The following is a 12521-nucleotide window of genomic DNA, read 5'->3' as shown; positions in this document are numbered from 1 at the left end:
TGCTCTAACCACTGAGCAACTGGTCAGGGCCAAAGAAGCCTTTAAAATGAATTGTTGTTTAGAACAATAACCAGTAGGACTCACACCTCCGGGTGTGCTGTCTGGTTCACTCATTTCTGAACATCCTATTACTCATGGGTCCTCCTGACGGCTGTGAACCAATCAGGCTTGGCTACTCAGCTTCCATCTCATGGGAACCTGGAGAAGGGACAGTCTAAGCCAGCCTGTGCTGAAGTCCAGGTTGAGAGGGAAAGGGAAGTGTGGGCTCGGGACATCTGTGCAGAGACGGCCAAGTGGAAAGGAAGAGAGAGAATGAAAAAAAGTATATACAGAGAGAAGTAGAGACAAGGAATTGGGGGCTTCTTAGAGCAAGGACAGGAGTGGCCATTTCTAGCTACCAACTCCCCGTGGCAGAAAAAGCCAATCTGCTGAGACCCACAAAGAGACGTGAGGAACAGAAGTCTCCGGGGCAAGGCCTAATCAGATTCCTTCACTTTCTGGCTTTAACTCTCATGATGCCGGACTGCACATCTTGCCCTTGGATGTTAAAGAAACCCATGTTTCCTCCTACAAATCCTTCTCCTTTGGTATCTGAGCCATTCGGAAGAGAACTACATTTCTTGCCCAAAATTTCCTGTAGAAGATACAGGGAGACAGACAGGAGAACATGAAACCAACACACACTGGGGCTGCGGGCGGGAGAGAGGGAGTCTTGTGGAAATCTGAACACAAGGTGGAATGAAGGAGGCTGTAGGTCCCCACAGAAAGGAGCAGTGAGGCCTTACCCAGAGAGACCAGGAGCCTACAGATTTCCAGCATCACTTCCCCGTATAGGGTCCTCTGGGCAAGGTCCAGCTGCTCCCACTCGTCCTGGGTAAAGGTCACTGCCACATCCTTGAAGGTAACTGATGTCTGAAAAGTCAAACAGATGTAGCTTCGTTGGCCCAGGGCCAGTCAGATAAGATTAGCGCCTCATGCCCACTCGTTTGTAAAGGACCAGAGAGCCCTGAGTGGTATGTGAGCACATGAGCCCCTTCCCAAGCTCCAACTCCCCCTCCACCCTGTGGGAATATAATGAAGGCCCTCTGTAAGTGGACGGTGGGACCCCGGAAGCCTGGCAGCTCCTCGGTCACGGAATGGCCAAAAAGAGCCCGTGCCGGATGTGAGCCCGGACTGGAAACAGCTGGTGTTTTAATCACACAGCTTGCTCACGAGCCCGTCCACCCTGCACGCACAATTTGCGACTCTATTTTCTGACTCTAGGTAACCCTGTACTACCAAAGCCTGTGTGTGTGGCGGAGACTTCACCGACAGGCCACCCCCAATATGCACTAAGTCCTCATAAATTCATGTCTTTCACAGCCAGTCCTCTGAGTAATTTCCTTGAAATTGGCAAGCAGGACTCAGACCTCAGCTCTTTGCATAAGAAGCCCCAAGGCCAGTATCATCGAGCACTTCCTAGGAACCTCACTCTGTCCCAGGTCCCAAGGACTCAGACACTGCTGTGGACCAGATGTGACTGTGTTAGAGACAAAAGCTTTCTACGCTGGAACCATTCACCAAACACAGGACAGTGGCAAGGCCGAACGGCCCGGGAGGCATAGACAGCAAGCCCTTTGAGAATGAAGAGGAGCAGGGAGGACATGACAATGGTCAAAGCACCATCACGACAAAAGCAGCAGCAGCAGAGCCTCGCTGGTCCTTACCACATTCCTGCGCCAGGTGGGGCTTCACATGCCATATTCTAGCAATTACACATTCCCGCCCTGGAGCTAGATTCCGATTTTGAATATAGTCTACTGGGAATGATTCTTGCCAGATCTGCTATCTGGGGGAAGTTAAACTTATTTTCGTGAGCCTCAATTTCTTTTTTTTTTTTCTTTTTTTTAAAATATATTTTATTGATTTTTTACAGAGAGGAAGGGAGAGAGATAGAGAGTTAGAAACATCGATGAGAGAGAAACATCGATCAGCTGCCTCCTGCACATCTCCTACTGGGGATATGCCCGCAACCTAGGTACATGCCCTTGACCGGAATCGAACCTGGGACCCTTCAGTCCGCAGGCCGACGCTCTATCCACTGAGCCAAACCGGTTTCGGCGTGAGCCTCAATTTCTGCATCAACACAGTAACAGTTCCCACCTCACTAGGTGGTTGTGAGAATTAAAGAAAAAATGTTCATGAGGCAAACTGCAGTGCCTAGCACATGTCAGTGCTCTATGTTTTTCCTACTTTCATTACTCCACCCACAGCTATGATGCAAACACCATCATCATCTCCACAGCAGTCAATGAGGCTCAGGCAGCTCTAGCAAGTCACCTGGAGTCACATGTCCCAGGAACACAGATAGAATTTGAACATCTGTAAAACACACACAACCTCACCCTCCTGAGGCACATCTCAGAGACATTCCCTGCCCCTGTACATACACTTCCATCTGGCGGGAAGGTCCGCCATGCCCCCTTGTTCCCAAGTCCACATGCCAAAGGGACACTTCCTGCCTTGCAAAGTTTTCATTAGTTGTTATCTCTAGGCCCCCAGTGCACTGTGGGTGGAAAGGTGATTAAGAATGCACATTCCAGCCGAAACCGGTTTGGCTCAATGGATAGAGCGTCGGCCTGCAGACTGAGGGGTCCCGGGTTCGATTCCGGTCAAGGGCATGTACCTTGGTTGCGGGCACATCCCCAGTGGGAGGTGTGCAGGAGGCGGCTGATCGATGTTTCTCTCTCATCGATGTTTCTAACTCTCTATCTCTCTCCCTTCCTCTCTGTAAAAAATCAATAAAATATTTTTTTAAAAAAAGAATGCACATTCCAAAAATAAATAAATAAATAAATAAATAGATAAATAGATAAAAGAATAAAAAAAAGAATGCACGTTCCGCCCTGGTTGGCTTGGCTCAGCGAATAGAGCATCGGCTTGTATACTGAAGGGTCCTAGGTTCTATTCTGGTCAGGGGCACATGCCTGGGTCCCCAGTGCGGGGCGTGCAGGAGGCGGCCAATCAGTGATTTTCTCTCATCATTGATGATTCTATCTCTCTCTTCCTTTCCCTTCCTCTATGAAATGAATAAAATTTTTTTTTTTTTTTTTAAAAAGGAGAATGCACGTTCCGATGGTCAGTGTACGTACGGTGTGTTGACTTTCGGCTCTTTAGCTCTGTGACCTTTGGCAGGTCTGACGTTCCTCTCCTATAAAGCAGGGATGATAAACGAACCTAACTCTGAGGTAGGGTGCTCCACTTCAGCACAGATCAAGTGCTAAATGAAGGCCAGCTGCTTTGCTTGTTTTAGTTATTTTTTCTCTTTGCTCCCAGAATACTCTGGGGTGAAAAATCAACTAAACCCCATCTCTGCTTCTGTAACTGTACCAGATTCTGTGCACAAAGATTTCAGAAGATGGGCAAGTGGGAATGGGGATATTTATCTAGAACTAGCAGAAAAGCAGCCAGGGAAAGACCCATCTAAGAGGTGACACTGGACAGAGCTGGGAAGGAGGTAAAGAGGCAGCCCTGCAGCGATCTGGAGGCAGTTTTCCAGGCTGAGGAAATTGCATGGGCAAAAGCCTGGAAATGGGAAAGAGCTTGGAATGTTCAAGGCCGCTTAGCTGGAGAGCAATGAGCAAGGAGGAAGGGAAGGAGAGAACTGAAGGGGAAGGGACAGAGGTGGATGTAGTAGGGCCTTGCAGGCTAGTCGAAGCGTCCAGAGAGGAGTCACTCACTCATTAACCACTTATGGAGCACTGATTACAGGCCCTGTACTGTTCCAGGTCTGAGGAGAAGGAATGCAAAATACTATTTCGAATGGCCCTAAGGATTCTACAGACAAAACAGGATGAGGGTAACAAACTGAGATGACTTAAATGGGGTCAGTGGGGAAGGCCTCTCCAAGGAGGGGACATTGGAGGGAGCATGAAATGAAGTAAGAAAGGGAATTATGTGGAGGACAAATAAATATAAGTCTTGACAGTAATGAGGTTATGACAAAAGTAAAGATGGTGCCATGCCAGAGAGCAATACAGGACCTGTTGTGTGTTTACATCTAAAAACACAGCCCTAAGCAATAAAAAATAAATAAATAAATAAAGACACAGCCCTGGTACACCATCATTACTGATATTTATATAAGAAACATCCAAACCTGTAGAGAATTTTTGTAAGACTTTATTTGAGCCAAAACTGATGACAATTGCTGGAAAGCAAGATCTCAAATGTTCTCTGGATGCAGTTTTTATACATTTGGAATTAAGGAGGGAGCTTATATTCCTTCTAATTGGTGTTTTGGAGTTTTTAGAATATATTCCCAGAAGTGGGATCGCTGGGCCAAACGGAAGTTCCATTTTTAATTTTTTGAGGAAACTCCATACTGTTTTCCACAGTGGCTGCACCAGTCTGCATTCCCACCAGCAGTGAACTAGTGTTCCCTTTTTTCCATATCCTCGCCAGCATTTGTTGTCTATTGATTTTTTGATGATAGCCATTCTAACATGTGTGAGGTGATATCTCACTATGGTTTTAATTTGCATTTCTCTGATGATTAGTGACTCTGGGCATTTTTTCATATGTCTCTTAGCTATGTGTATGTCCCCTTTGGAGAAATACCCAAAAAAACCAATCAGAAAGAATGAATGCACCCCTATGTTCATAACAGTGTTATTTACAGTAGCTAAGATTTGGAAACAGCCCAAGTGCCCATCAGTAGATGAGTGGATAAAAAAGCTGTGGCACATTTACACTATGGAACTATTCAGGTATAAAAAAAGGGATCTCTTACCCTTTGGGACAGCATGGATGGACCTGGAAAATATTATGTTAATTGAAATAAGCCAATCTGAGAAAGACAAATATTACATGACCTCACTTATTTTTGGAATCTAATGAACAGAATGAATCGACAACAAAGTAAGACCCAAAGCATGGAGGCATGGAACAGACTGACATACCTCCCTGTGGGGTTACGGAGATGAGAAGAGATAAACTAAAGAACTTATATGCTTACTAGAGGCCTGGTGCATGGATTCATGCACTGGTGAGGTCCCTCGGCGTGGCCTGCGGGGATCTGGCTGAAACTGGCAGTCCAATGCCACCTGCTGCTCCTGCTCATCCTGATCCTGCTGCAGTCAGTCCCCATTGGGAAAGGCTCGCACTGCCACAGCAGCGCTCACCAGCCGTGAGCCCTGTGTCTGACACCCATGGGTCAGCTGAGGGGCACTTCCACTGTGGGAGCACACTGACCACCAGGGGGCAGCTACTGGTCAGTATGGGTCATAGCAACTAGTTGACTGGTCTTTAGGTTGTTCAGTTGTTCGGTCCTTAGGCTTTTATATATATAGACTAGGGGCCCGGTGCACGAAATTCGTGCACTGTGTGTGTGTGTGTGTGTGTGTGTGTGTGTGTGGTGTCCCTCAGCCCAGCCTGCCCCCTCTCACATACTGGGAGCCCTCAGGCGTTGACCCCAGCCCAGGCCTGACGCCTCTGACAGAGGCGTCAGGCCTGGGCTGGGGGCAGAACCAGTGATGGGGGGAAATGAGGGTCCCCTGCTGGGCGGGAGAGCGGGTTGGGGGCGAGTCGCGTGATCGGGTCCCGGGCGACCACCGGCACTCACGCCCCCAACCCGCTCTCCCGGGTTGAGGGCGTGAGTGCAGGCAGACGCCGCAGCTGCCCCGCCGGCTCGCGTCCCGGTTTGCCGGCCGGATCGGGTCCCGGGCGACCACTGGCACTCACGCCCCCTACCCGCTCTCGCGGGTTGGCGGTGTGAGTGCGGGCGGACGCCACAGCCGCCTCGCCGGCCCGCGTCCGGGTTTGCCGGCCGGATCGGGTCCTGGGCGACCGCTGGCACTCACGCCCCCTACCCGCTCTCGCTGGGAGGATGGGAGTAAAGGGAGAGAAAAGGGGAAATATCTATAATACTATCAACAATAAAAAGTATATATATATACTCCAAAATATTTATACTCCAATATATATATTTATTGATTTCAGCAAGGAAGGGAAAGGGAGGATAGAAACATTAATGATGAGAGAAAATCACTGATCGGCTGCCTTCTGCACACCCCCTACTGGGGATCAAGCCCGCAACCCTGGGCATGTGCTCTTAACCAGAATCGAACCTGGGACACTTCAATCCACAAGCCAACACTCTATCCACTGAGCCAAACTGGCTAATGCTAAAAACTATGTTTTTTAAAAAAAAGGAGTTTGCCTAATTTACTCCAACAGTGTAATTTACATTTTGGAAAAATAGGGTAAATAAAACAAATCTTATATAATAAAAGAGAAACATGCAAATTAACCATCCCTCCGCTATGCTCAAGCCACACCCACCAGACAATCAGGAGCGAGCATGCAAATTAACCCAGCTAAGATGGCGGTGGCCACGCAGCTAGAGCGAACAGGAGGCTTGGGTTGCCCCCGGTGATGGAGGAAGCCAAGCTTCCCGCCTGCCCTGGCCAGGCCCTCAGCTCTGCTCAAGGCTACAAAGTTTCAATTACAGAAGATAAATAAATCTCAGATACCTGCTTCCAGCCAGCTGCGGCCTCCGCTCAAGGAGGGGCTGGGAGCCTGGGCTTCCAGCCGGACCTGAGCTCCACTCAAGGCTACAAAGTTTCAATTATAGAAGATAAATAAATCCCAGAAAAAGAAAAAAAGGAGAAGCTGGGTCACTGGGGGGGCGTGGCCAGCCTGAAAACCTCACCCAGACTGGCCAGGCACCCCAGAGGGACTCCCCCACCCTGAAGGAGCTGTGGGCAGCCTGAAAACGGCCCTCAGCCCCTCACCCAGGCTGGCCAGGCACCCCAGCGGGACCCCTACCCTGATCTGGGACACCCTTCAGGGCAAACTAGCCGGCCCCCACCCATGCACCAGGCCTCTATCCTATCTAATAATAGACAAACATGGTAATTGACCATACCTTCGCTACGCCTCCCAATGGCTAATCAGCACAAGATGGCGGCTAATTTGCATACTGCAGGCAGAGTGGGACAGCACGAGCCACCAGCCCTGCCATCCAGGGCAAGCCCGGCCCCGCCTTGCTCCAAAAGCCCCAGGAGCCGGCCCCGCCTTGCCGCCTGGGATCTGATGGGAGGGGGAGGGGTTGGCAAGGCAGGCCAGACCCAGAAGCCCCAGAAGCCAAAACAGATTATGAGGGTGAATCAAAAACAAAACCCACTTTAAATATAAAGACACATATAGATTAAAAGTAAATGAATTAAGCTGCAGCCTATTTTGCTCAGTGGATAGAGCATTACCCCTTGGACTGAAGGGTCCCAGGTTCAATTCCAGTCAAGGGCATGTACCTCAGTTGCTGGCTTTATCCCCAGTCCCTATCAAAGCATGTGCAGGAGGCAACCAATCAATGTGTCTCTCCCTTTCCCTTCACTCTCTCTAAAATTCAATGGAAAAACAAAGTAAATGGATTAAGTAACATTAAAGAGATTATAAGAAAAATATATTCCAAATTTTGTTAGTTGTATAATGGTTATGTTTAAATTATTAACACCTAAGAAATTGGGTGAAGGGTACATATAATATGCTGTAGTATTTTATAATTTTTTTTAACATGTATGAGATTATTTCAAATTAAAATATTAAAAAATTAAAAATTAATAAAATATTAATTGAAATGCATCTGTATTATATGAAAAATCTCCTAATTGCTTCTAGCATAATTTATTAAATTGTGCTAAAATTTACAAGGGTTCAATTAAAAAATATCTTAATTCTAAATGACATAATAGCCAAACCAGTTTGACTCAGTGGATAGAGCATCGGCCTGCAGACTGAAGGGTCCCAGGTTCGATTCCGGTCAAGGGTATGTACCTTGGTTGTGGGCACATCCCCAGTAGGAGGTGTGCAGGAGGCAGCTGGTCGATGTTTCTCTCTCATCAATGTTACTAACTCTCTATCACTCTCTCTCCCTCTCTGTAAAAAATCAATAAAATATATTAAAAAAATAAATAAATGACATAATAGAAAATATATAATAGTGCAGTTATAAAAATTTAAAGAAGTGAATTTAAAGAAGGGATTAGCCAAAGAAAATATATGCACAACCCATGGACACAGACAATAGTATGGTGATGGCCAGAGAGAAGTGGGGAGCAAGAGCTGGGTAGAGGGGGCAAAAGGGGGGAAATAGGGACATCCTATACAATAATAATAAAAGGCTAATATGCACATTGAACAGCAGAATGACCGGTTGCTATGATGCGCACTGGCCACCAGGGGGCAGATGCTCAATGCAGGAGCTGCCCCCTGGTGGTCAGTGCACTTCCATATGGGGAGTGCCACTCAGCCAGAAGCTGGCTCATGGCTGGCCAGTGCAGTGGTGGTGGCAGGAGTCTCTCCCACCTCCGTGGCAGCACTAGAATGTCCAACTAACGGTTTAGACCTGATCCCTTGAGGGCCTAAGCCTTTAGTCGGACATCCCCCGAGGGCTCCCTGCTTGACAGGAGGATGTCTTGACTGCAAGCTTAGGCCTGATCCCCCGGGGAGTGGGCCTAAGTCGACAGGTGGACATCCCCCAAGTGGTCCTGGACTGTGAATGGGCGCAGGCCAGGCTGAGGGACCCCCCCTCCGAGTGCACAAATTTTTGTGCACCGGGCCTCTAGTCCTATATAATAAAAGGGTAATATGCAAATTGACCCTAACAGCAGAACAACTGGGAATGACTGGTCACTATGACACACACTGACCACCAGGGGGCAGACGCTCAATGCAGGAGCTGCCCCCTGGTGGTCAGTGCACTCCCACAGGGGGAGCTCTGCCCAGCCACAAGCCAGGCTGATGGCTGCCAGCACAGCGGTGGTAGCGGGAACCTCTCCCTCCTCCTCAGCAGCACTAAGGATGTCCGACTGCAGTTTAGGCCTGCTCCTCGCTGGCAAGTGGACATCCCCCAAGGGCTCCCGGGCTGCCAGAGAGATGTCTGACTACCAGCTTAGGTCTGATACCCCAGGGAGTGGGCCTAAGCCAGCAGGTGGACATCCCCTGAGGGGTCCCAGGCTGGGAGAGGGCACAGGTCGGGTTGAGGGACCCCCCAAGTGCACAAATTTTTGTGCACTGGGCCTCTAGTTATCTTAGTAAAAAAAAAAAAAAAAAAAAAAGGAGTTTAAAGATTAACTGAAGGTGGCAGAAAGCAAGGTACAGGATCGTTAAGAAGATTAACTATCCCTTAAGGGTGGTTATCCCTCTAAGAGGTCTGGAAAAGAGAATTGAACAATGGACCTTGCTTATTTAAGGCAAAGATAAACCTTTTTACTAAAGAAAGTATATGCCTGAGGTATGACTACCTAATTAGGAATTTATGATCAGATCACCCTGTGAGGTCACTTTTAGTTAGATATATTACAATGCCCTTTTCATCCACACTGAATATGTAATGGATTTGCTTTTCAAATGTTAATGTCTTAAAAGGTAAACTGATTCACTACCAGGCAAGTCAGCTGCACTGACAAGACAGCAACTGCAAAAGGTGAGTTTGGGGGCTTCCCTAGCTCTCAGCCTGATCTATGATCTTCCTTGCACTAGCAGAGGAGCAGCAGTTCCAAACGCGTTTTCTCCACCCACCTTTCCCTCCAGGCTACCCACCTCCTACTCCACTCATCAGTTATGTGTAAGGCCAGAGCCCAGGAAGGCCCAAGGGCCAGATTCTTCTTGAGATCAGGCCCTAAGATTAACACGGGTCCGGAATGCACCTCTCAGGCAAATGGGTACAGAATGATGCTCCCTGGGCAGTGCTGGGAGACAGATACACATTAACAGAGGTGCACTTTCCAGTTCCCGAAACCAAGAGGGAACAACTGTAAACATTCCCATTTTATACCTGAGATAAGATAGGCCAAGGATAACGAGTGGCTCAGGCAGGTCACACCCTGGAATGGGTGCCACCCAGAATCCACACCGAGGTCTCTGCACTCAGCAGCCTACGTCCCACCCAGCGGGAAGGCCCACGTGAGTCGCGCCTACCGTGGAGAGTCTGAGAAGCTACACTTCTTCCTCCCACGTGGCAAACCGGTGATTGCCAGAAATGAGAATCTCTCCATGTAAACCCCATCCTGGAGTCCACACCACGGGCTGTGAGTGACCCCATGCCGGGATACCCAGACCCAACGGCAGCGAGGGGAAGGCGAGGACTCCCGCATTTAATACACGTCAGGGCGCCCACAATGAAGGAGTGGGCAGGGACCGGGCCACCCTGCACTTACCTGCGCCAGGTCCATGTGAACTAGCACCGACAAGGAAGTCGTGTGCGGAGCACAGCCAAGAGAGGCGACGGCAGAGATGGTCCCGTGGGCTCGCCGAAGCCTCCTCCAGGTCCTGCTAGCGCCGGAGTGGCTGTCCTCTCCTTTCGGTGCTTCTCTGCAAGGTACCGGAGAGCCTGGAGAGCAGAGTGCACATACACCGAGGCTGGAAGAGCCAACTTGCCGGTGGCGCCGGAAGTCCCACCCAACTATACCGCAGCCCCTTTCAAGGTCCGAATACCCTGTAGTCGGATCCTCACCTCGCCCAGACTTCTGGGTAATGTAGTTTCTCTCTTGCTCGCAGCCTGGCCCGGGGAGCCCTTCCCAATCTCCCGAACCACCACCTGATTGGGTGGGGCGCTGGGAAAAGGTGGCTTGTAGGAAGGGGATGAGGCTTGCATCTTCTTCAAGGGGAAGCACCCAGATTTATCTGCCACCCATCACAGAAGACACAAGACTTCATATGCCACTATGGGAAGGAAGAAACTTGCCCCTATCCTCAAGTTTTTTTTTTTCCTTCTCCTGATCTAATAATCAAATCTATAGAAGATAGACTAACAAAAGAAAATAACCAAATTTAATACATACATACTGTGAACAAAAAATGGTGTATGTAGTAAATCTGATGTCCCAATTGATTAATTATCTGCCTAGATTTAGTGGGACATACGCAGGTGACTAGGGGTCAGCAATAACGGCCTATCCCCTGGTACTTCAATGTCTAACAGTTGAGCAGAACCGGAACACATGAACACACAAGACAGAATTAGTATGCAATCACACAAGGTTTACTTACCTATTCCTAGTGGGTTCTAGGCTCCGGCAAAGGCCACCCAGCCAAGCACACCGAAAGACAGGCGACGAAGACGGAGACAGGCGGCCGCAGTTGGTTCAGGCTCGCACAGCAGAGCAGTCAGTCAGAGGCTCATCTCCCGGATCGAGGTGGAGTCCTCCTCTTATCAGGCAGGAAGGTCCGGCGCTTATATAGCCAGCAGTAAACAACTTGTGTCTTATCAGTGTGGGCCAGACGGTGTGCCTTACGCTAGGAGCAGCGCCTTTACACTTTAAGGGCTTAGGGCGTTTACATCAAGATAGTGGGGCGTTCACCATGTTTATAACATGTTGGAAGTTACAGAGTATTGGGGTCTCCACACAGCAGACATTTCACACAATAATCATTTCACACATTAGAGGGGTTTCCTTATGACCATAACATTATAACATTTGATAAGCTCAGTGACTACAGTAACCTCAAAGGGTGATCTGATCATAAATTCCTAACGGGGCAGGTCACAGTGGGTAGTCACACCCCAGGCCTATAACTTCCTTAGGTTTGTCTTTGCCTTAAGCAAGCCTGTCCATTTGAAACGCCAGAGTAATTCTCTTTTCCAGTCCTCTTGAAGGGGTAACTGCCCTCAACCTCCTGAGAAGTTTCACATTTCAGAAATTGAGTTGATTGTCCCATATGACATTAAATTAGTCTCAGTCTTGAGTATAATCAGTTCAGTTAAACAGTCATGTCTCATTTCAGGAGGCAGACATATAGGTGGGCTCCCAAAGCTAGGCCAATTGTGCAAGCAATCACGTATTTAATAATAGGTAGCGCTATGGCAGCGGTTCTCAACCTGTGGGTCGCGATCCCTTTGGTGGTCGAACGACCCTTTCACAGGGGTCGCCTAAGATCATGCTGCATATCAGATATTTACATTACGATTCATAACATTAACAACATTATAGTTATGAAGTAGCAACGAAAATAATTTTATGGTTGGGTCACAACATGAGGAACTGTATTTAAAGGGCCAGAAGGTTGAGAACCACTGCTCTATGGAAACAAAAGAAAAACAATGGTTAATGACTAAAGCAGACACTCATCCCAGTTTCTAAGTTCTGAAGGCAGGAAGTTAAGATTTCTACATGTCTATCTCAAAGCATCTTCAGATGGCGTGAAGGCAGGTAGTGACAGTCTGATAGATTCTCTGGTTCTGTAGCTGGAATGTTTCTGGTATTTTTCTGCAACAGGCATGAAAATTGTCTATATGTTGGTGGCAAAATGGCACCAGGTATTAGACTGGTGGAGTCAGACTGGACCTCAGTTTAGCAACCTCAATACTTGAATTCTGGCTAAGAAAAAATGTAGAACCAACTCACACTACAAGAGAAAGTTTATTTAGAAAGTTACAATTTGTTATCGTAAAAAAACCATTGAAACCTGTAAAGAATTTTTGTGAGTTTATTTGAGCCAAACAGTCGACATATGCCGGGAGGCAGAACCTCAAGGAATTG

General features: G+C 48.1%; 1 protein-coding gene across 1 annotated transcript in view; it reads right to left on the bottom strand.

Annotated features, from left to right (window-relative positions):
- The window catches only part of ZNF599 (zinc finger protein 599), a 48845-nt gene extending 37396 nt beyond the window's left edge, over positions 1 to 11449 (bottom strand). Inside the window, 3 exon segments of the mRNA XM_059665434.1 lie at positions 786 to 912; positions 10200 to 10372; positions 11032 to 11449. Coding sequence (XP_059521417.1) covers positions 786 to 912; positions 10200 to 10214 — 142 coding nt within the window. The 5' untranslated portion in view covers positions 10215 to 10372; positions 11032 to 11449.
- Positions 11450 to 12521: the final 1072 nt, after the last annotated feature.

The sequence above is a fragment of the Myotis daubentonii genome, chromosome 15 (assembly GCF_963259705.1).
Source record: "Myotis daubentonii chromosome 15, mMyoDau2.1, whole genome shotgun sequence".
In the NCBI taxonomy this organism is placed as follows: Eukaryota; Metazoa; Chordata; class Mammalia; order Chiroptera; family Vespertilionidae; genus Myotis; species Myotis daubentonii.
This window is presented reverse-complemented; position numbering and strand designations above follow the sequence as displayed.